Below are 25,110 nucleotides of genomic sequence, written 5' to 3' on the forward strand. Positions count from 1 at the left end.
TGATTAGTTTAAAAAAAAAAAATCCTTTCTAGAGGCATAAGGAAAACAAGAACTGTGTTTAAACAAAAGAAAAGGGGCGGGGGGGGGGGGGGGGGAGGCTATGAGGATGATGAGGAAAAGAATGGATCAAGGAAGAGGCTAAGATAAAGTCAGGATACTTAAAGACAAGGCTAACTTCAGAGTTCCTAGATTGTTATCAGATCAAACAAGTAGCTGGGGCTTTAGGGAGTCCTAGGCCTGGCAGCAGAGGGGCCATATGGGTCAGGAAGGCACACCCCTACTTTTGGAGGGTATGAAAGTTTAAGAAAAATGCTGCTATGCCCCGATTGAAAAGCCATTGTCAATGGGGCCTAACTCCAGGCACTTTGGCAGACAGTGTGTCCTTTGTATAAAGGCACTGCTCCCTGCTCTTAGCAGCTCCCACTCAGCCTCCTGGCCAGCACATTCTGACTTAAGTGGAGTCATCACATCTGCGGTTTCCTGCAGCTGTCATCCTCACTCCCCTCTTTCTCCCTCCCCAACCCTGGCTCAACTATCAGGTTCAGGGAATTTGTTCAAAAGTATATGTGGGGACTGTCCTTGAAATGTTTCTCAAAATCTCAGACTGGGGCCAATATTTCCTCAGATAGGCTCATTAAGACACAGTTCTAGGGACAGCCAAGTGGCTCAGTGGATTGAGTCAGGCCTAGAGATAGAATATCCTGGGTTCAAATGTGGCCTCAGACACTTCAAGTCACTTAATGTACATTGCTTACCCCTCTCACCACTTTTCTGTCTTAGAATCAGTACATATTTTGTATTGATTCTAAAACAGAAGGTTAGGATTAAAAAAAAAAACAGTTCTACAAGGCTACCAACCAAAATGAAGGATAATAGGATGAGGGAAGTTGCTTCATCCCCTTCTCCCACAGCTCCTTTGAGAGCATTTACTATCAGGATGGCTGTGGGTGCCTGATCATAGTCAAAGGGGAAACCAATGGGAATGGGGCACTAGACCTAACACACAGGAAACAGCTTATACTGTGTCTCCAGAATGAAGGGGCTGGAGTGAGATGCAAGCTGGAGTTCCAGACCTGCCAAAAATTCAGTGTAATGTTAGACATGTCATTTAATCTCCATGGGCCACCATTTAAAAGCTGCAAAGGGATTTTCCAAGAGCCTTCCCCACTCTGACATCTTATAACACCATGTTTATATAAATGGGTAAGTTAGTCACTAAGTGCTGTGTAGACACTGGCAAAGAAATATTTGCACAAACTCTTGGGAAGTGACCACTTCCCATTCAGTCACCACTACAGAGCAAGTGGCACCCAGGGAGAGGAGGGGAAATGGATTAATGGAGCAAAGGGTTAAATAGTTCTTGGATTAGCATAAGCCAGGAATGAAAGCAGACCCTTGCTGCCTCTCCCCCAGAAGTTCAGAATGCTTATTAAAATACCATAAACCCAGTGGAACTGGCCAGGATCTGGCATTCAAACCAATTAACTTGTAAGATTTTTCCACTCTGCAGTTCTGGAGGAGATAACAGGGCCAGGGTCAAATTCTTCAGTTCCCTGTTCGTCTGTCAGAACAAATCCTTGCTCATGGAGGGATTCTCTGGCTCCAAGAGATAATAGAGGAAGGGCAGATTTTTTTAAAAAGTTCCCTTTCTTTCATTATAGACTTTGGTTTAAGTTCCCAGGGTAGCTTCTCCCATGCCTGACAATGTGGAGGCAGTAAGAAGAGAGTCAAAAGCCATCCTGGGAAAAAGTGTCACAGCTGTCATTTAAACACTGTTTGTAGCAGGCCTTTAGAGCTGCCCACACTCACAAGACAAGGCGGGAGTCAGGAAGAAACCACTGGCTTTTTTAGAATGGGCTCAGGTCAAACTTAACAGGCATCTCTCTGTACAGTCTATAGTTGAATACAGTTCTCAGATGGTGGGCAGCAGGGAATTCTGGCAATTGCTGATAACTTCTGGAATAATAACCTAAGGCTAAGAGAGAAAACAACTGGGTTTCAAGGCCTACACATGTATCTATCCATACACACAAAGGGGTTAAGAATTCAACTTATACTTCCCTAGGCCCAGATTCCATCTTCATTCATGTTTCAGCTGACAATGGGTAAAGCACCATGATAGTGCTGCAAAGAACAGAGATGAGTAGCTCCAGCCCAAAGATACAAGAAAAACCATATAAACCGGAATACTTAAGGGACAAGAGTTCTGAGCAAGGGGACTGCAACATAACACTTAACGTGGGTCCTCGGAGAGGCCAGATTTTGGCAGAAGGATCCCCAGTGGGGGCAAAAGCATGAAAGAAAATAGAGGCCTCCCAGACTCTAGAACTTCTGAGAGAGAGGAGTGTGAAGAGGCTGAAATCAGACCAGGGCTACCCTTAGCCCAAGGCAAAGCAGGGATTTCAGATGCCCAGTAAAGGGACATAATCAGGTCTGAATTAGGCTGCTAAAACTGGCTTTGGTGTGACTCCAGTGGTAACAGAAAGTGAATTGGGCTTGCACTCTTCCTTCTTCTCTCCTCAAATGATCTTTCCTTTACTATATCCCCCTCTCCCCCATGCTCTCAAGTCTGCAAGCACCTTGAAGACAGAAACTACTGCTTTGTTTTTGCTTTTTCAACCTGACTACTTACCTAGCAAGACATGGAAGAATCTTAAAGTGATGGATTTGAATTATTGAGAAGCTAATAGAGATAAAACTGGGCCTGGACCCAGGAAGATCTAAGTTCAAATCTAGCCTCAAATATTTATGAGCTATGAGATCCTGGGCAAGAACCTCAACCCGTTATCTCAGTTTTCTCAGCTATAAAGGGAAATAATATTATCAAATGGCACATGGCAAGTGTTAAATTCATCTTCTTTTCTTCTCTCCAGCAGAAAAGACATAATGAGGGCCTAAACATGGGAATAGTCATTGAGGAATGCATGTAAGATGAAGCTCACAAAAAGCAGGGACTACATCTTAGGAGAACTTTGGTATCTCTGTCCAACCCCTAGTACAATGTATGCAGAAGTCACTTCTATGAAGAGATAGAAGGGACAGGCCCTAAGGACTCTCATTCTCATAGGCAAAGGCCCAGAGAAGTCATGGATAACATTCAGGATAGGGTATAGAGGTCTGAAAGAATAATGGTGGGTTAAACAATATTTGAGAAGTCCTAGGGCTCTCTTGATTTAAGGTTTATTAGTTTAGCACCCAAGGAATTAGAAGTACTAAGTGGCCAGACTGTTTATTATGTCATTGGGACCATGAGATGGAAGTTCAAAAGGAGATCCTAAAGTAAGTAGAGGCGGCTGCCAAGGCATCCTTGGCTCTATTTATCTTCCCTGTCTCTCTGGTCTGGCCTGATATTTCCCTGTTATAGACACAAAAAGAAAGGACAAGAGGAAGTTCTTATTATCATCTCTCCAAACAAATTCACTGCCCTGCTAGGCCAAAGGTAGCTGTGACCTCACCAAAGCATAATTTATTGTTCTATAAAGAAAGAGGAGACACAAAGTTTCCCTGCCATGTCATAGAGGAAAAGCCCAAGGCTGCTCACACCAAAGTCAGGCTACAATCCAGAGCTGGCCCTCCTTCTTAAGGGCAGATAATGACTGGAAAAGCTGAGATAGATCAAGGCTCACTCTTCTCTACAAGCTTCCTCACTGGGAAATCATCCCGAGACACCCAGGCCACATCCTGGGGCTTACTTTCTCCATCTTTCTTGTTCCGGGAATAAGAAACCTGCAGAGTTCACCCTTTGGTACACACCACTGTGGGGCCCAAAGTAGGAGGCTTCACTCAGAACAGAGCACAGCTCTGTTGTGAGTCAAGCACCATGAGAATGCTCCTACAACAAATGCCACCTCTACCCTAATCCTATGTCTCATTGATTTGAGATTGGAGAATAAGAGGTGTCTTTTACATTGGAGAGACATTGTGATCAGAATACCAAAAAAATCATAAGAAAGATCTAGACTCAAATCTCTGCCTCATTTATTGGCTGTGTGACTGATTGAATCATTCTAACTCTGTGTGCCTCAGTTTACTCCTCTGCAGAATGAGGAGATTAAATTCAGTGGTTTCTGAGGGCCTTCCTGCTCCCCTGTTAGTCATCAATCCAGCTTCTATACTTTTCCACATTAAAAAAAAAAAATCTTAAATCTTGAGTCCACCCATGTTTTTCTCCTCCTCTCCCTTCTCCTCAAACTACCATTTAAAAGTGAATTCCTTACCAAACTATGCATTGGCTTTAGGGTCTTTCTTTTTATTCCCATGCTTTCTTAGTCAAGATACAAATCTCTTCTGAGAAACCCTCTGGATAAACAGTTTTCTACAGCAGTGCACCCTTTCATGACCAACATGAGGTATAGGGGTTGATTTGAACATGTACTAAGTAGTTACCAAAGGGTTCATCCCTTCCATTGTCCTCAGCAAAGATGGAAGCTACAATGTGAGGTTCTTTTCAATTCAAGTCTTCTGGAGGAGAGGGGGAATAGGGACAAGACAAAAAAAGAAATGCCAGTAGCCTTCACCAACTGAAGCTATGTGTGAATTTATGGAAATGTTCAAGCAGCCATATACTAATTACATAATATATTCCAGGGAACAAGACTGCTATATTTCCCTGCTTACAACTAGCTCCATCTGGTGAACTTTTAGGGATCTTTTTTGCTCCTAAGATGTTCTAGGATCCTGGGATGGGAAAATAAAAGGGCTCACCCACATTCATTTGTTCAGCCCATAAGTACCCACATAAAAACCTCCAAATGGAGGTAGTTGCTCCTTGCTCCTATGCCAAGAACCATGGCACTATGACCCTGTCATCCTCACATAAGGAAGAAAAGTATGGAAAAGCCACTTGTTTAAAAAGCCTCTTCTTCTCCAAGTTCTAAGTATGGGAACATGAAGAAGAGGAGGGGCAATTTCTCTAACCAGGTTCTGCTGGCTAGTACCATAAAATTCAACAATGATGTCATGATCACTAGAAACATTATCTTTGACCAGATATGCTATTGAATTTAGAAGAATTTTCCTATGGGAGATAGGAAAAAATATAACCATAAGACAACAGAAGTTTAGATTATAACAGCCCACATTGGGAAGGACTGATTTTCAGAAAGCTCTTACCTCAGGGAGCATACAGGCTGACATATTGTCAGTGGGATTAAAATCAACACCATCATCACTCAGAGAACTTCAGTACAAAAGCCTAGCTCTTTGGTTTTGGTTTGAGGTTCTCCCATGATGCTCAATCATCAGCAATTTATGGAAAGGGGATTATTTAAAAGCCAAGGGAGAAAGAAAGTCAATGCCATTTCTAAACAGAAATAAGGGGGAGGTGAACAAAGGAGTTGAAGTCTGGTGACTATGGTGGACAAGGGAGGAGCAGAAGGCCTGGCCTAGCCTAGCCACTCACCTTGCATCATGCTCCTGTAAGCAGTATCTGTGATGGCATAGATATGAGGGGGCATCTCATGTCTCTTTTTGCCTTTGTACATCTCCACAATTTCTTCAGAGTAGATGGGCAGGTTCTTGTAAGGGTTGATGACCACACAGAACAAGCCTGAATAGGTCTGAAAGAAAAGAACAAAACAGTAATAAGGGAGAAGCCTCTGCAGTCCTCACCAAGTTTCTTTACAACAAAGCCTGTGTCTCAAGAGACTTTAGAAGACCACCACCATTTTATGCTTTAACATCTAACAAGTAACTTTCTTCACCAAAACTTTGTGTGCAAGAGAATTATGATCCCCATTTTCAACATTAGGGAATAGGCTTAGAGACAGAGATCAGGGATCAGGCCCACATTCAAGTCCAAGCTTCTAGATCCAAATCTAGTCCTCTTCATATTATAGTTGTTATTTTCCCAAGAAGCCTGGGGTGATTATAAACAAGTCTAACATGAATGTTGGAGCCCCTCCTCAGCTCTTTGGCCCAACATGGGCATTCGTATCCAAAGGTCAAGTGCTTCTCAACTGTATTCTAAAGCCAGCTCTGGTCCAGTACAAGTTTCATCCTTTGCAGTCCATATGACTGCTGTTATTCTTTGTATGCAAACCTGTGTATTTTACTGACAAATTTTTTTTTTTAATGCTTTTGGTCAAGTCCAAAATAAAACAGCAACAGTGGCTTACCTAGCACAATAAGGTCTGCAAAGCATTTGATATGTATTAACTTATGTGATTCCTACAACCCTGTGAGGTAAATAATGCTTTTAGGCCCATTTCACAGATGAGGAAAACTGCCACTTTGATTTGCCCATGGTTGCATAGATAATAAGTGAGGAAGCAGAGACTAAATCTATTTCTGTGGGCATTTGAAAGCTTATACTAGAGTGATATCAAACCTTTTAGACACTGTGTGCCATGCCCACCCCCTTGCCCCAGACAGGAGAGGGATAAAAGGAGGGAGGAAGTGCAGAGGAGAGGGGAAGGGGAGCAACTCCTAGTAACTAACCCTGACAGGGATGGTGCATGTGCCCAAAGAGAGGTCTCTGTGTGCTGCCTTTGGCACACATGCCATAGGTTTGCCATCACGGGATTAAACCATGCTTTGGGGGAGGCTCTCCCATTCACTTTTTCCTTTCTCCTTTTCCATAAAGCCACCATTTTATGAAATTCAGATTCCTTATTTATTATATTACCTTGAGAGTTTTTATTAAGTGTACTTTTCTGGCATTGTAAAAGGTGTGAATAATGCAATCCTGCCTGGTTCCCCCCCCCCCCAATGCCTCTCATTTTCAGGGGAGTATGTGGCCATGAGGACACAAAGAGTTTCTATGGCTCCTTGAATGAGAGAGCAGATCCCTTAAGGGCATGGGAAAAGCAACAATAAGGAACTGAGCCACTCACCTGAGAGGTGGTCTTTCTTGATTTAATCAAACCCTTTAATTAGATGAATTGTGTGCAAGGAACTTAGAACCCAAGGAAGAAGTCTCAAAAAAACTACCTGCCTTCTCAGATAAAGAAATCAAAACTATTAACAAGCACATGAAGAAGTGCTCTACATCTCTTATAATCAGAGAGATGCAAATCAAAACAACTCTGAGGTATCACCTCACACCTAGCAGATTGGCTAACATGACAGCAAAGGAAAGTAATGAATGCTGGAGGGGATGTGGCAAAGTAGGGACATTAATTCATTGCTGGTGGAGTTGTGAATTGATCCAACCATTCTGGAGGGCAATTTGGAACTATGCCCAAAGGGCGACAAAAGAATATCTACCCTTTGACCCAGCCATAGCACTGCTGGGTCTGTACCCCAAAGAGATAATGGACACAAAGACTTGTACAAAAATATTCATAGCTGCGCTCTTTGTGGTGGCCCAAAACTGGAAAACGAGGGGATGCCCATCAATTGGGGAATGGCTGAACAAACTGTGGTATATGCTGGTGATGGAGTACTATTGTGCTAAAAGGAATAATAAAGTGGAGAAGTTCCATGGAGACTGGAACAACCTCCAGGAAGTGATGCAGAGCGAGAGGAGCAGAACCAGGAGAACATTGTACACAGAGACTAATACACTGTGGTATAATTGAACGTAATGGACTTCTCCATTAGTGGCGGTGTAATGTCCCTGAACAACTTGCAGGGATCCAGGAGAAAAAAACACCATTCATAAGCAAAGGATAAACTATGGGAGTGGAAACACCGAGGAAAAGCAACCGCCTGAATACAGAGGTTGAGGGGACATGACAGAGGAGAGACTCTAAATGAACACTCTAGTGCAAATACTATCAACAAAGCAATGGGTTCAAATCAAGAAAACATCTAATGCCCAGTGGACTTACGCGTCGGCTATGGGGGGTGGGGGGGAGGAAAAGAAAATGATCTTTAATGAATAATGCTTGGAAATGATCAAATAAAATAGATTTAAAAAAAAATAAAAAAAAACTACCTGCCCACTCTTGCCAGTGGGATTTGGCCCAGAAGGTTGGTCCCCACTGCTGCTGCTGCTACTGCAGTCACCTATTTCCAAATATCTATCTGAAGCACATTCCCTAAATGTGATCGTGAGTCTTTAGCATATAATGGGCTGGAGCAGGATCATTACCCAGTTGCTGGACTGCTCACTGCTCCCAAGTCATCTGACTCATCCTGCCTTAGGCTTTGTGTGTCTATTAGGAAAACCCTGAATCTAGTAGTGATCCATGGGTTCCCCAGCACCCACACATGTCTTTTCTTAAAAGCAGGAATATTTCCTATTAGCAATAGCACATTTAGTCTTCTGGGCCCTTAGGAAGAGAATAGTTGGGGGGGGAACAAATGCCTGATTATGCCCAGGAATAAAGGCCGTTGAAGGCCCAGCATCCATGCCTTCCCTACAGAAGAAATGGCCAAGCACACTTGCTCTTTTGAATGCAAACCAGTGTTTGGTGTGGGGCCCTCTGGGGTGCTGCTCCCAGGAGGCCCTCAGCTGCAGGACTCTGAAAGCAATATAGTCTTGTTCTGAGTGATGCAGAGGCAGCAGGAGGCCTTCCTGCTCACAGGGCTCCTGTCTTTTTGCATATATGAAAATCAAAGAACTACACTGGCATCAGAGCACCCTTTGAGTGTACCCAATAACAGCAAAGAAGCTCTAATGGGCTGTAAGGAGAAACTCCTTCAAGACAAAGTAGCCCAGTTCCCAGGCAAGAGTTTCCTCACCATTGTAACATTTTGGAAGTGGTTAAAAGTACCTAGTTATTTAGGGAGTCTGGAGACCTGGATTCACCTCCTGCTCAAGATTTAGTAACTGTGTTACCCTGAGGCATAACCAGAAGTGATACAATGAAGACAGTCTTTGTAACAGAATTGTTAAGAAGACAGCTCTGGCACCCCTCAAATCTATGTACATTTGGGTTTGGATTTTCTTATTCCAAGGTCAGCCCTTGTGCTACAGGACCGCTTAACTCTTAGCAAATAATAGCAGAATAGATTGACAAGGTAGAAACTGGGATCCATAGCTTAGATAAAAGGAGAGGTGTCCCCCCAAAAGCAAAATTCAGTCTCACAAAGCTTCCATGTCCACAGATGATTGCCAACAAGGCCAAATGCCACCCCCCCAATGGACCCCTACCAGTAGAACTCCCATGTCTTCTCCATCTATAACGCTAAGCCTATGGGGACCTCGGGTCATTTGAACCAGCCTCAGAAGCTTAGTTAAGGTCTACCAACTACAACAAAAGCCCTCAGCACAGGGTCTGACACATAGTAGGCTTATTATCATTCCATTATATTAATATGATTAGTATTATAGTAACTCTGAGCATCAACTGATGAAAGTTCTTACAAACTGACTAAAATGATAGTAGTTACATGGAATTACAGAAACTTATCAGTCTTTTCCTATTTACAGAATTACCCTTTGTTTTCTGTCAGTCAGTAGCATTTACACTCCTGACATAATGAAAGCTTCAAACTGCATTAAGCCTTGTAGAACGCTCTAGGATTTCTTTGCTCTTATTACTAAGGGACCGCAGCAGGATGGTCCAAGGCTGGGCACCCCTGGCAGAGTGGACCCAGGGGTGACTGAAGTCAGAGACACCTGACACATCCCAGCTGGGTGACTAGAACAGGCCACTCAATCACCTCAGGCCACAGCCATTCTCTAAGACTACAAACTACAGGGCAGCAGACCCAGAATGCTGTATACTAAAGACATCCTTCCCTATTATATATAGTCTGTACATGGTTCACAGCTAGTCCTTCCAGTCTGGGAGAACAGAAAGGGCCCAGCACATCTCTACCAGTTCTCTAGTCTTGAGCTCTGCTCAGACTTCCCAGAGGGCAATAGGACAGGTGACTTCACCTCTCTGGGCTTCAGATTGCTAATCTGTAAAATGAGGGGTTGGACTAGAAGATCTTTAAGGGACCTTCAAGTTCTTTGTTGGTCATTTATGTGGACCTCATTAGGGATTTTCTTGGCAAAGACACTTGCAGTTTAACAGTTCTGCAGATGAGGAAAATGAGGTCAGAGTGAAGTGTCTTGCCCAGTTCACATAGCTAGGCAGTGGATGAGGTGGGATTTGAACTCAGGAAGGTGAGTCTGCCTGACTCTAGGCCTAGGACTCTCTTCACTTAGCCACCTGCCCCCTTTCAAGTCCTAACATTCTCCAGTTCACTACTATTTTTAATACATTATGATTATGGTTCTAGGAGGTCATGAGAAAGGCAAGAGTTCCTGCTCACTCATTCCACCGTTCTACTATTTGGAAGGGCTAGAACTGCTTGGGATCACAGTGAGTAGTAATTGTCAAAGGGCTCTAGCACTTACTTGAGCAGTTACCTTGCCATTTTACAATGAATGGTCAGCCTCAAGAGACTAAAAGGGCATGGATATGTTTATCGAAGGTCAGCCCTCTGAAGCCACTGAGGCCAAGATTACATGTCACAGACCTGGAAGGGACTTCAGGAGACATCTAGGCCAAGGCCCCACCTGAATAGAAATCCCCTCTATACAAATGGTCATTCAGCCTCTGAGTCTTACTGACCTCTACAGATGGGGATCACTACCTGGGTGACCCTGGGCAAGTCACTAACTTGGTTTCTGCCTCAGTTTCCTCAAGATAAAGATAATAATAGCACCTCTTGCCCTGGGCTCTGTTTTCTTTTGTTATGGCTTCAAGTTTTTTAGTTCACTTTAAGACACCTGGCTTTGCCTGATGAAGTGGTCCATTTCATACCTGGATTGTTTTCATTGTTGGGACGATATTCCAGAGAAACTGAAAGCTACCTAGAATAGAGCATAAGATCCTAGAGCAGAACTTTGTGACCTGAAGGAATGGGCAGATGGAAACAGGACATGTTCCGAGGAGCAGACAAAGACACCTGAAGTATTACTCTGGGCTGCCTCTAGTTAAGTCTGTGAAGATTAAATTGTAATCCTCTGATTGAAACAATGAAGGTACTTAGCTCTTCCTTTATTGGGAAGATTGAATTGTAGTCCACAATCTATTTTTAGATTTTAATCCCCAAAGGTGGTAACTCAGTATTTTCAGTAGATCTACCCATTTCAACTACAAAAAGGTGTTAAGTAACTACAAAAGGTGAACTAACCAAAAAAGGTGTTAAGTAACCCAAAAAGGTATAATCTAACCAAAGAAGGTGTGAACTAAAGAGTGGGCAGTCCTGGAGAAAAGCATCTGCTCTGATTGGTAAATGTGAAATTTTGGGAGGTGACACAAGAGAAAAAGATCTTTAAAAAGAGGATTAGAGGCCAGAAGTTGAGATATTCTAATATTTGATTAGAGGACATAGATTAGAGGAGACCTGACTCAGAGGAGAGACTGGAAGAGACACCCAGACTTCTTTCCTTTTAGACAGTCACCTTTGTTGAGTGAAAAGCTGACATAGTGACCCTGCCTTTCTCAAAGGTGTAAACCTCCAAGAAAGGCCTACAGTCTTGAGACTCTTCCCTGATTAGGACCTTAGTATTTCTACTTGGCTCAGAGGAAGTCAGAGTTTCCCCCCTCTCTCTCATTCCTTAATATCTTCCCTCTATTATAAATAAACTACCATAAATTCCATTTACTTTAGTAATTCATTTTGGGATTTAAAAATTAAATCCCTGGTGACCACCTATGTAAATATTCAGAGTCCAACCACAATTAAATTTAACAAGTCTAACAGAAAATGATCAAAATACTCAAAAGAGTAGACACTAAATGAGTTGGTAATACACTGTGGAAGTCAGAAATTCTGGGTTTGCCTTCTGTTTTTACATGAGATAGGTTAAGGAGCTGCGGAAGGAGGAACAGATCAATGAACAGATGTGCTAATATACTGCATGAATGTACCAAGTGGTGAATGGGTAAAAGGGGCAGAAAACTAAGTTGGGACAGAGGAAAAATGGGATAAAGAATCAAAAGATGCCACAGGGGAAAGGGAGCTAAAACCTCCCTAGTACTGATTTGAAGGACTATTGAGGATTTCCATCTCACAACTAAAATCTACAACTAAAACGGAGGGAAATGCCAAACTCTGCATGGGACTTTGAATATCACCTGTGTATTCCCCCTCATCTCAAAAACAAGAAAAACCAAGGACTAGAGAGGTCCCTGTGTGGACTCACTCCTTAGGGTAAAGTGTTGGGACTAGAATTCAATATCCTTCTATTAAGAAGGGTTTAGTATTTATTGGTCATTAAAAAACACTGCAATGTCTGGGGCACAGGCCTTTGGAAGAAAGGGTCAGAGAATTAAGAAAAAGCAGTTTTAACAGAAAAAAGGACTAGACTGGTGGGAACCAACCAGGGTTCTAAGCAACTCCAATTTCTATTTCTTTCTTAATTAAGTTTTAATTTTTTAATTAACAAAAATTTATATTTTATTTCCCTCCCACAACCTCCTATTTGGGGGAAAAGAACAAAACATTGTAATCTAATTACAAAATGAATTTCCCCCATTGGCCACATCCAAACAATATGTCTCCTCTGGCAGCCTAATTCCACTCAGATCTGCTGGCTGGTCTGAAGAACCAAAAAGAAGTTTGTCAGAGTAGGACAGGAGATCAAGATTCTTTATCAGGAAGACTGTCCCAAAGCTAAAGGTCCTAAAAGCCTGGATCATGTTACCACCAAAGTCAATGTGATATCCCCATTTCTTTAAATGAAAGCTTGAATGCTTTCTTTCTGAGATACAAAATATTCACTGGGACTCAGTTTCCTCATCTGAAAAACAGAAAAGTAGAAATAGAGAGAGGAATGAAGATGGCTTTGGTTCTAAAACCTATCACCTGGATGTAGACATCTACTCAAATCATGCTCAAGAGAAATGAGCCTGTAGACCTTCTGCTTAGGCCCCCAATGAGAAAGAGCTGAGAGGAAGCATACCAGGAGAGCCCAGTTTCCACCTCGAAGTGTGAGAAAAGAAGCCCAGCTATGGGTGGGTGAGGAGACCTCATTAATGTCACTTTTTATTAGTTTGTTGGATTTGGATGGTGCTGCCTGTTTACTGCAAAAGGATACTCCTTCATGGGGGCAGTTAGGTGGCTCAGTAGAGCCAGGCCCTAGAGATAAGAGGTCCTGGGTTCAAATCTAGCCCCAAAACTTCCTAGGTGAGTGACCCTGAGCAAGTCACTTAAAATCATCATATAAATCCCCCACTACCTAGCCCTTACTGCTGCTCTCTTGCCTTGTAAGAGGGAAGGTAAAGGCTTAAAAAAAAAAAAGGTTACCAATCAAAACATTCCATCACCAAATTCTAATGCTAAAGACAAAGCATTATCTCCCCATCATTTCTTAAAACCTTTCTTGGAGGGCTAAACCCAAATGGCTAAATGGTGCCCTGACCAAGGACACACTGGTCAGGGGAAATTCATCAGCTCCATGTTTCTACAGAAAGGAATTTCAGCACTAGGAAGAGAAGGGGTTGAACACTTACGTAGATGAGCCCTGAGTAATATCTCTCCTTCAGGTTGTGGAGCACAGAGGCTTCATTTAGACAGGTGAGCTCAGCCATGTCCTCCACCTTAGAGAACTTTGGGGGATTCATCTTCTGGATATCATCCTTATTCACTTTCACCTTCTTCCCATTCTCAATCAGCTCCACAATGGCCTCATCACCAACTTCCTCTTTGAGACTAGCAGGCTCAAAGCCATTCTTCTCAGAAGGTACCCAGACCAGCTTCTTGGCTGCCCAGTCGGCCTGAGCCAATGGGTTGTTGATGAAGTTTTTATCCACATAAAGATATTTATCAGCAGCTTGCTGGGCCATCCTGATATCTAACTAGGACCTGCCAAATAAAAAAAAGGAAAGGAAGACATTAGCCTCACAGCATCAATCTGAGTTCCAGTTAATAACAGCTCTCCCATCTACCTTTGCTAGATCACTTCCAAATGCTGGGGAAATGTAAGAGCTCACCAACCACTGACCTTGTGACAATCTTGTGAGATGAGCACAGTAAGCATTAGCTCTGAGAATTCAGTGGCCTACTTGGATCTCCCAGCATATCCCAGACCCTGGACTTAGATCTAGACCCTCTGATGCCAATGCTCTTTCCACCACACCCCTTCCTAACAAAATCATGTCAGGGTACTGACCAAATTCCCAGTTAACCAGAATGTGTCTGCCCTCTCCCTTTAGAGAAAAGAAGCAGCAAATCACAATTAAACACAAGCTTTTGGAGATAATTAGCTTATAAAGACAAGTCCAGAACCTTAGTCAGGATCAAATCATAGCAGATCTGTGCAATCCTAGACAATAAGACACTTTCAGGAAGATGAAAGTGGACTGAAGGATGAAAAAATTCATTTTCAGAACAATGCTTAGTCAGGGAAATTAAAACTATACTAAACATATGGAGGCCAAAACAAACCACAAACCCCATAAATAACATCCAAGTCTGTAAGAGTTCTTTCTGCATGGAAATTGATAGAAATGTACTGAAATAGGACACCAATTACTTAGATACGTGTACAGATAAGATAAGCAGACCTATCCTGGTTCCTGCAATATTCTACACATCAAGATGGCCAGTAAAGAGAAGCCTTGACTCATAGTTCTGAATTCTCAATGAGCAAACTGTGATTAATAGTCATGTCTCATCCTAGAAGAGGGTCATAGAGACTCATTCCCACTTAGCTATTCTAAAGTCTCTGTCTCTCCTCATCTACAACCCTTTCTTTCTTTCCTTTTTTTTTTTGATCCCTTAACCTTCTATCTTAGAATCAATACTGTGTAGGTAGAAGAGTGATAAAAGTTAGGCAACTGGGGTTCAATGACTTGCCCAGGGTCACACAGCTAGAAAGTGTCTGAGGAGGGCCCTCCCCCCCCTCTCAATCCACTGAGCCCCTAGCTGCCACCACTACCCCTCTTTCTTTATAAAGGGCCTCTGTGCTTATCAAGATAGTTCACAATTAGTCATTTTAAGGTTATAATGTACTTTGCATTGAAAATAGTGTTAAGTAAGGACCAAAACTATATATCTCGGATGGATATAGAACATTTTATATATGTTTTCAACCAAAAGGAGGGGAAGGACAAGGGCTGGTTCTAATTAACCAGAAAACTTAAAATACGAAAATCCCTTACTTGGATGGGAGGGAGCACTAACACAAAATGAAACTGAGGGCACAGTGGATAGAGTGCTAAGCAAAGAGTCTGAAAGACCCAAATTCAAGTCCAGACACAAATAATTGCTATCTGTGTGACCCTGGATAAGACACCTGCCTTCACAACAGGGACAATATAAGCACCTACATCCAAGGGTTTTTTAAAAGATCAAATGAGATATCTGAAATATGCTTAGCACAAGCCCTGGCACATAATAAATGCTCTATAAATGTAAGCTGCTATCAAGTCTGAGACATTTCTGGTCATTCATCCTCTTCTGCCTTTCACTTTCAACAGGGTGAAGAGTTCAGGGTGGACAGTTGGAATTTTGGCTCTACGGATCCCATGTGATCCTGGGATAGGTCACATCATTTCACTGGGCCTCTATTTCCTCACTAGTAAAATGAGAGCTGGATAAATGCTTCCAAAGCCCCCCTCCCTCCCAGTTTCCAACACCATAATTTGCCCCTGCCCTGAACTTCTTTCTGGAGATTCACTGAATCAATTTTCTCCTGTAGGCATTGCTCTTAGCAAATTAAGGGAGGCACTACTCTCTCTCATGACACCTGACATTCAATGCCCTGGAAGAAGTGATATCTCATCCCTTGCTCCTTAAGTCTTCTTCCAATAAATTTAGCAGATGGCTCAGTTTTTTCTTCTCTATCCCAAGTCCAACTCCAACCCCTTTGAACAACCTGGCCTTCCAGTCAGAATAGCCTCAACTTCTTGTGATGTGTCTCCATAATAAAACAGCATCATAGTATAGTGGGAAAAGTCTAAATGGCTCCCTCTGGGTGCAATCCCACCTCAGATAGTCTCAGGCAGATGGCTTACCTAACTTCCCTGGGCCCCAGTTTTCCCATCATAAAAGGATCAAGTGGGACCACATGACCTCCTCTCTCCACTTGTGATCACATCTAAGAGTGCTAATGTCTGAGATCACCACCAACCCCTTCTCCAGCTCAAATGAATTTGCTCCAGGTGCCCCAAGTGTTCTAAGCTTGTCTGACCTAGTGGCAGTGCTCAGGAACACCTAAGATAATCAAATGAACTAAAAATGGGTGAGCGACAACACTACACATCAATCCCAAGAGTAACTTCCAGACTGTGGTTTTAAATGCTTCCATTTAATCATTCCAATGCCATGGACATCTAAAACTATGGAAGAAGCAAAGTTTAATGGGATTGTGGAGAAGAAACTGAGTCATGTACCTGGACTCATTAAATGGGTTTCTGATAAAAGGAGAAGCTCCAGTTGCTTACCCACAGCCCAGAAAAGGTGATCCCCAAGAAACTTATGCCCTGTGGAAAGAGATGGCTACAAGATGTTAATAATGGAAATAGGATGGAAGAGGGATCCCGGAGTACTCTAGCAGATAGCTGTTTGTTTTTCTAAGATAAATAAACCCTTCCCCCAACAGGCACAGTCTCATAGGCATAATACCATGACAGAACTGCTTCCCCTGACCCCCTTGGCAGAAGCTATCCAACCTCAACAAACAGAGGGAGTCCAGGCTCTTGAGTTAGGACTGAGTGCCAGAGCTCTTTAGCACTAAGAGGGTTACATTTGGCTGTTAAGGAGGCAGGAACAGATTGAAGGATTCCATAGGAATCAACAAATTTTGTTTACTAGCACCAACCATATGAAGAGCAGGGCACTGGCCAACTGGATGACTAGCCTAGGTATGTGCCCTCACAAAGCTTTCAGTCTATCAGGACTCCAACAAGATCTCAGAGTACCTGATACAAGCAGGTGTTTCAGGAGTGGTTATCTCCACACCAAAGGAGGAGGGTCAGAAAGTCTATTTCTGCACAAAGTATCTCTACAGCACTTAAGCAAATGTTTGCTTGGCCACTGGTCACATCACATTAATGCCTGAGCTGGAAAACTAGCTGCCATATTCTAGGAGAGGGAGTGGGGGAGAAAAGGAGAAGAGGAAGAAGGGAAAGAAGGAAGGAGAAAGAAGATTGAGATCTCTTTCACTAGATATTTCTATTTTACAATAGTAAAACCTGGGACCTAGTTAGGTGTCATTAGTGGACAAAGCCCAGAGGATGTGTTGGGGGAAAACAGGGAGAAGACAATATTGGAGCAAACCCTAAACAAAGGCTAAAATGAAGGGCTAGGAGAAGGGGAAAGGAGACTACAGTACAGATGGGAATTCATATAAACAGTCACAGTCTCTATGCAATAACTAGTCATTGCCAAAAGGAACGCTTCACTCCCCAAAGAGGGTTACACTCCAGAAACACTGGCACCAGTTTTTCAAGGTGCCTGAGACTACTACAGGGATAAAAACCACCTGGCTGGGCAAGTTACTTTCTCTTATTACATTACATGCAAATTCGTAGGGGGTTCTGTGTCTTCCCCTTGCCTAGAAATTGGAGTAAACTATCTGGTCCTTCATCCAACTCTGCACCTGGAAAACCCTAAACATCACAACTCAGCTATAAAGAGGGGAGGAAGAATTGCTGCAGTGTCTCCTGCCCCTGGTACTGCACCTCTCTTCCCCTCCTCCAAGGCTTGGAATAGTCAAAAGTCTAATAGCTGCACACTGTTTACTCTTGATAATCTAACAGAGGCCTAGAGGCTGAAAAAAAATCACACATCCTGTAAGAGCAGAGCTGGGATCCAGCCCATCCCCCCACAGGAACCTAGCCCTGAGGGCAGTTAATTCCCAGAGAACAAGGCAAAAACAGCTCCCTTCCTGTTAGTGGGAAGGGGCACAAGGAATGTTAGCAGAACATGGTTCTTTGACAGAACCTCGACTTGCTTACCATAATCAGAACTTTTAACTAAACCACCAACTGATAGGACTTTGCCAGGCCAAGGACAAAGCAACAAATAACCTCACTGGTATGACGTGGTTCCTAAGTGGTGCCAAGATCAATACTCTGGGCCTAGGTCTGGGACAGTAGCTTTCCAAGTATAATGGGGCTTCTATTCAGCACTGGCTCTGCTAGTTAGGAACCTCCCAAATGCACAGATAACAAAACCTAGGTCCCCATGCTTCAGGACAAGGACCCTTCCCATTGACTCATTGGAGCCCTGGGTGATTTCACTTACTCAAATGAAGAAACCAATACTAGATGGATGTATACTTAACCAACAATGCTAGGGGATGAGCCAATTATTGTAAAGAACTTTTTTTTTTAATTAAAAAAGTCAATATGAAAAAGCTTCTGAGACAGGAGGTCATTTCCTAAATGCGGAATTGGCTACTGGCTCAGCCTCCACATTGTGTCCCCTTTCCGAAGGACTACAGGCGCTCAAACTAGGGAAGGAGGAGCTGATATCTCAGAGCTGCCATGAATAGGCCCCCAGATTAAAACATCTTTCCAAATAGGCAAGCCCTTCCTGATTCAATACCAAGCAGTTCCTGCTTAGTATATGACACAGGCCAGCACTGTGTCAGGGCTCAGTAGCCAAGGCAAGGAAGGGCTCTGTTCTCACTGCCCCTTCTCAGCTTCCTGCAAATGAAATTCCAACTCCAAGAAACCAAACTAGTTGCCTTTTTAGGCCATAACTGTGCAGGATGCAACCAGAAGCTAAATTAGGATTCTCAGGAAATGATGCAACTTTAAGTAACTGAGTTAACTAAAAAGCGGCTTCAAGCCCAATGCATAAACACACATATATTTTCCCCCCTTGACTAGATGCTTCATGCCCTCCACTCCCACCCTCCTATGTGCACTGGGGCATTTTGCTTCTCCATCATACCCTGCAAAAGCTCTCTTTTTTTGAAGGAAGCTGATCATTCTTAAAAACAGTCATGGGAGTAATTCAGAGGCTCACTACTCTCTCTATTATTCATAGGCATTGCCATGCTATTTCAGATCAAGAGGGAACACACTCTTGAAACCAGAGAGGACAATGAATTTAATAAGTCTGCAATGGCTTTTTTTCCAAAGGGCTCAACTTCAAACCTGAGATCCAGATCTCATGGTCTGCTCAGTCAGATAGGCTTCATTACAGGAATGTGAAGACTACGGATCTGGTTGATTCCTAGTAAGAAGAAAGGCCTCCCAGACAGTCAGAGTACACAGGCCATGGGAATAAACACCAGAACACCTGGGTCTGGAGTTCAGAAGCTCCCAGCTTGACCACTACCTACCTACCCTTATGACCATAGGCAACTCTGAGCCCCTCTGGGCCTGAGTTTCCTCATCTTTAAAATGAGGGTTAGACTAGACTTGAGATTCTTTTGAGCTTTAAATCCCACAAATCTAAATCATGTATGAGAAGTCACTAAAAGGGAAAATAATGACACTGGGAAAGAATCCCATTTCTTCCCAAAAGTCTATCTGCTTGCTGCTAAGACCAGTTGTTCACAAAATAGTATTGCTTCTGCTTTCATGTCTCCATCCCACTAAGCAAGAATGGCTACTTTCCTCTTAAAATTGCTTTTGTGTTAAAATGATATCAACACACTGGGATTCCAGATTCCACTGGAAAGCTTCCATGACGGTATAAATAAATGATTAGCAGATATCCTCAAACATCTACATTACAAGTTCCTTCAAGTGGGACAAAGAAAAATAATCTAGTCAAGCCCCATAGATCATTAAGGAGGGAAGGTGTATGACAATATGACTAAAAGTGAAAATACACCTAGAGAATTCAGCCCCTAGTTTTAAGTAGAGAGCAAATCTTCTCACATAAAAAATCCTTGGTTGGAAGGATTCCTAAGTCCCAGACAATAGAGCCGTCAATGGACCTAGAACTCCAGATGTCATGAAGCATTTCATTTGAATGATATGAGCTCATTTGAAAGGATTTGAACCTAGTTTCAAGATTAAAGCTCTAAAGTTGGGCAGCAGCTCAGAAGCTATTCCGCTTAACTCCCTAACTTTACAAATGAAGAAACTGGGGCCCAGCAGGTCGAAGGTGAGATTTGAAACCAGGTCCTCTCTTAAGTCTTCTTTTACAGGTTCCAACATGTCAGATCAGTACATGACTCAGAAGCAGTTTCTCACTATCTAAATGTGAATTGCCCTTCCCCTTCATCCTCTAGATAACTGAAGGACTATAGGGACAAGCAGGGCCCAGTCAGCCATTTTTATGCTTCCTAAGATCATAAAATGAGATTAAGGGGTTCCTGAGAAATACTGAGCCCAGTCACAAAGTTGGAATGAGCCAGAGAAGACTGTGTCCAAAGAGCTGGCACTTGGAACTTTTCTTGGTCTTTAGACATTTCAGACTCCTAACAATGCAAAGAGTTATCTAGGACAGTTGTCAACAGATGGCTTCTTAGGACCTTTCCAAAACTAAGTCAAGACTTGGGGAATATTCTCATACCTGACCTAGTCATCACCCTCATTCCACTCTTCACAGATCTATAGGTTGAAAGAATCTCCAAAGTTGGAAAAGATTTTAGAATTTAAAAGTTACCCAGCTCAACCTTCAATCCTATTTAATATCCCTGACAGACAACACAGGGCAGCTAGGTGACCCAGTGGATAGAGCATCAGGCCTGGGGGTCAGGAAGATCTGAGTTCAAATCTGACCTCAAGATACTTATTATAAGTGTCCCCACACAAGTCTCTTAACTCTGCCTTGCTTTCTTCATCTGTAAAAAAAATCAGGACTCATAACAATCCATCTGCCTTCTGAGGATTAGCAAAGCAAGGTTCAGAAAAACTCTCACTAGACTGGCCTTGGTGAAACTTGTTCTGTCACCACCCAAGGCAGCTTGACTGAGGCTTCAGGGGACTATTAGTCTATTTAAAATTACAGGCCCTTTACTTTGTTTCTCTGAGGTGGGAAAATCAGCCCAAATCAGCTGAGGAGTTAAGGTGGGAGAGCCCTGAATGTCATACCAATAACAGATCAGTAACTTTGCCCAAGTCCTTTTCTCTGAGTCTCAGCCTCCTCCTCTGTAAATGTGCCTAGCCTGGAGGCCAAGGAAAGATAAGAGATAGATGTTCCAGGCCAGAGTGGTATGTTAGAAGGGTTTATTCTACAAGTTTCAGTTCTGGTGGCTATCCAGAGAGGTCAGTTAAGGTAGGGGCCATAGCAGCCCTGCTTTATACAATCTCCACCCAGTGAAGGCTCCTTCTTGCACTTCAGAGTGGGAGGGAGGGAAGGAGGGGCTGGAGCAGCTGCTCAGGAGGCTGGTGAGGAAGGGGCTGGTGGGAGAGGGCCCAAGATACCACCCCCACCTCAGGAATGTTGTTTGCTTGGAGAAGGAGTTGAGACTTGTTTCCATTAGCAGTATTCCAACCTTTTTGTGCTGATGATTAGCAGATAAGAAAGCCAGACTAGGGAAAGGCAAGAGAGGAATTTAGCACTGGGGCTTAAAAAGTCTCTCCTCCTCCTCCTCCTCCACTCAAAGGCTCTAGGCAGACTTCCCATGACTTATCTGAACTGAAAGAACATTTCCAGTTAACATCCATGATTGAAATGGGGAGCTCTCCATCTTCTCCAATCACCACTGTCACATCTCAGCCTTTCTTTCCGAAGCATCACCAAATTCTGAAACATCCAAAGGCCCCCAAGCCACACAATGTTCAGCTTTTTCTAGGCCCAGAACACTTAAAAAAAAACCCAGAATTCGAGGAGCCCCTTTATTTTGTTATTCACAGCAAGAAGGCCAAATCCCTCAACCCAGTTACTGCTCTTTGTGACCTGGAGTAAGATTTCCCTTCTGGGCCTCTGAACATTAGGGCCTGGAATCTGAAACTGCATGTTATAATCAAGATATTCATAGGGAACAATGGATCTGGAGGCAGAGGACCTGGGTACAAATTCTGCTACTGATTGAGCAAGTCAATCCCTAGTCCCAGACCCTCAGTTTCTTTACCTATAAAAATGAAGGGGTTGGACTTTGGTCTCATAAGGTCCCTTCTAGCTCGGATTCTACAATCCGATGACTAAGCCACTTTCTCCGAGTGTCTCAGGTGGGTGTGTTGAGGGGGGAGGGGGCAGAACAAGATAAGACTCAAATCCCAGGAATGCAGGCCAATCTCTGGGAGAAAGAAAGAAGTCCAGGGCCTTGGAGCAGAACCTCCATTCACATTAAGGAAGACATCTAAGAGGTCACTTAAAACTGCCCCCTCTGATTCACAAGGCAAACACTGAACACCTACGCACAAGCCACTGAACTGGGTCAAGGAGGACAGACAAGAAAGGCTATGGGGACAAGGGTTTCTGTTCCTTACTACTGCTCTGACCAGTGGGGCTAATGCTGGGACCTTCCTACCTTATACTGGAGTTCTAGAAAGCAGGATCCCAAAGGCCCTAAGAGTTTCTAATGTGTGTAAGGCAGCTGGACAGAGTAATCTCCCAAGGTGGTTTTTCTGATAGAATCTGTCCTTCTTTCCCCTCCTATAATGAAGCCAACAGGTTCAACCCTGAACTTTCTCCAGAAAAGTGCCCCAAGAAGCAGAGCTTCTGCTGTTTGAATAAGTGTCTTGGCATTGGGCGTCTGACTTTTGCTTTAATTGGTGAGCTATGTGAAGAATGAGCTCATGCCAACACTGCCCTCACCTGCTTAGCCAGGAGCTCTCCCCAAGTTGTCTTAGGAGCCCAGGGGGAAGGGCTCTCTATGCTGCCATATGCTGCTGCTGCTAAAGGTTCTTTCTGTCTCTAACCCTCTAGGATTCCAAAGGGCCAGTCACTTTCCTGGTGAATCCCCCTAAGTCTTTTATTGACACTTACAGTTACAGCACCACTGTCTCATCCCCAACCATTTCTTTTTTTCTTTAAACCCTTACCTTCCACCTTGGAATCAATACTGTGTGTTGGTTCCAAGGCAGAAGAGTGGTAAGGGCTAGGCAATGGGGGTCAAGTGACTTGCCCAGGATCACACAGCTAGGAAGTGTCTGAGGCCACATTTGAACCCAGGACCTCCCATCTCTAGGCCTGGCTCTCAATCCACTGAGCCACCCAGCTGCACCCCCCCCCCCAACCATTTCTTTTGATTTTAAATTCTCTCAGTTTCTCATTGATGAAGGCAGGCCCAGTAAGGCTTCTCTCCAACTTCCTGCCCACCCCAACCCCACCTTGGATTCATTTGCTGAGTTGGAGGAACAGCTTCCCAGTTCCCAGGGCTCTGTGGAGTCATTGGTTTGGGAGGAGGGGGGGGGCCTCCAAATGGCACATTCTTCCCTTAAACCCCCAGCAAACTGGAAAGAACAGAGCCCATCAGCCTAATCCTCCAACCCCTCCTCCTGTAGCATTTGCCTTATATGGGTTGTCTCAGCTTAGTAAGTTTGAAGGAATTTCAGCTGCAAAGTTACTATTTAACAGGCCCCCGGACTGTAGGTACCTCAGCACATTGTGTACACCTGGCCCAGCCAGAATCCTTGTCCGGAGTCAGATGATATTTTAAGTAAATACACTGGCTTGAAAGAGGGGGAAAAGTCAACTTTCAGATAAAGAAAGCAGATGAGAAGATTAAACCTAAAAAGCACCTTGGAGATCACCTAAATCCAATCCTCTCCTTTAGCAGATAAAGAAACTTAGGCCCAGAGACTACACAGTAAGTAATAAGGCCAGAATTCAGAGTCTGACTCCTGTGACAAGAGGGACAAGACCCACACTATCCTTTCCCTTCCCCTGCACTTCAGCTACCCTTTTCCCTTCATTCTGCTGAGAGAACAGTTTTTCCCCCCTCAAGCATCTGAGTATAGTTTGCTAAAACCCAAAGCAGAAAAATAACCATATTTAAGAGATTTAATTATACAGCAGCTGTCTCAATTGGAAAGTGCAGCCTATTGGGTTTTCTGAGTCGATGCTAAGATGGCTCAAAATCTAGCACGTGACTATGAACCGAAAGCAACTGCTAGCAGGAAATTCTGTCTATTGAGCCCATGACACATTAGAGTTTACTTAACTAGTTGGTTTGGATGGTGGGGGAAGAGGGACAGAGTATGAGAAGAAGCTGCAGATCCTAGCTCCCCTACTAACTACTAAAGGCTGGCAGACCTCTCTGGATCCCTGGCCTGGGGTGAGGCCATGAGCTCTCCAGTCTTCCAAAAGGTCTGGGGCTCCAAGGAAAGGGCGTACTGTGTGCTGGGTGCTTTGCTCAAATATTCTCTCACTGAATTGGGTTAACACCCTGCTTGTCACTTGGCCTTCAGGCCTCCCCAATTATTGGACCACCTTAAATTTTCAAAGTTGCTTTTATTTCAATCATTGCTCCCCACAATAGTGGCCTTGAGACTCCTAATACTTCTACTATCTCTCCCTCTAGAGATCAAATGGTCCCAAGAACCAGAGAGTGGGACACAGGCTCTCCATGGCCATCTGTCCTAGCATGGCCTTCCTGAAGCACATATTCTGTATACAACATCCCAAAAGGTTCACTACCCACAGCACCCAGAGAGGGCAATGCTGACCAGCTCTGTGAGTTAAGCAGAATCCACATCTTTGTGGCTTCCCTGTGAGGCTAAGCACAATATATTTAATACCTCTTTCCAGCTAACTCACCCAAAGGTTGCTGGTGTTCTGTCATTCCCTCATCTCCTCTAGATCATCCCCAGAGGCCTCATTCTCCTCTCCTGATTTGGGCTGCCATCTTCTGTATGTGTTCTGCTTGTCACTGCTGTTTCTAAAGGAGACCTCAAACCAGAGAAATAGCAGCACTAAGACCACAGTTACCTTCTTTGGCTGTGGCATTACAAAGCCAGCTCACTCAGAGAGCCACTCAATAGCATTCATCTCTTTTCACATCAATTCTTTTCTTGTGAAAAGTGTGGTGGGGCTTGTCCAACACTGAGCAGCCTCCCTAGAAGTGGCCAAACTGGATGATAAGAAGCATGATGCTTTCATCTTGTTTTCCTCAGACACCCACAAGATCTAATTTCAAGTTTCAATTAAATTTTCAATAAAAATTTCACCTCTCTTTCCTCATACCTAAAAAGTTGTTGCTGGACTAGACTGCCAAAGGCTGTTTCAGATCTCACAAAATAAGTTAGTCCAGCTTCAGATCAACTTCATGCCGCTACTGAGATCACTGTACAACAGGCTGCTTAAAGTGGGCCTCAGGCCACATCCTGCACCAAGTGCAGTGCCTTTCCCAGAATTCTGCAACAACTTCAATTGAAGATGATGATCCTGCAACAAACTGTGTTTACATGACAAAGCAGAGCT

At 43.6% G+C, this 25,110-nt stretch overlaps 1 protein-coding gene across 2 annotated transcripts in view; it reads right to left on the reverse strand.

Moving 5' to 3' along the window:
* The window catches only part of MYH9 (myosin heavy chain 9), an 89,353-nt gene that overhangs the window by 46,168 nt on the left and 18,075 nt on the right, over window positions 1–25,110 (reverse strand). For both annotated transcript variants that reach the window (XM_001375963.4, XM_056798886.1), the window contains exons 2-3: window positions 13,344–13,695; window positions 5,402–5,558 (exon numbers count right to left, since the gene is read on the reverse strand). In XM_001375963.4, coding sequence (XP_001376000.1) covers window positions 5,402–5,558; window positions 13,344–13,676 — 490 coding nt within the window. In that variant the 5' untranslated portion in view covers window positions 13,677–13,695. The remainder of the gene's footprint in view (window positions 1–5,401; window positions 5,559–13,343; window positions 13,696–25,110) is intronic.

The sequence above is a fragment of the Monodelphis domestica genome, chromosome 5, assembly GCF_027887165.1.
Source record: "Monodelphis domestica isolate mMonDom1 chromosome 5, mMonDom1.pri, whole genome shotgun sequence".
NCBI classification, from domain to species: domain Eukaryota; kingdom Metazoa; phylum Chordata; class Mammalia; order Didelphimorphia; family Didelphidae; genus Monodelphis; species Monodelphis domestica.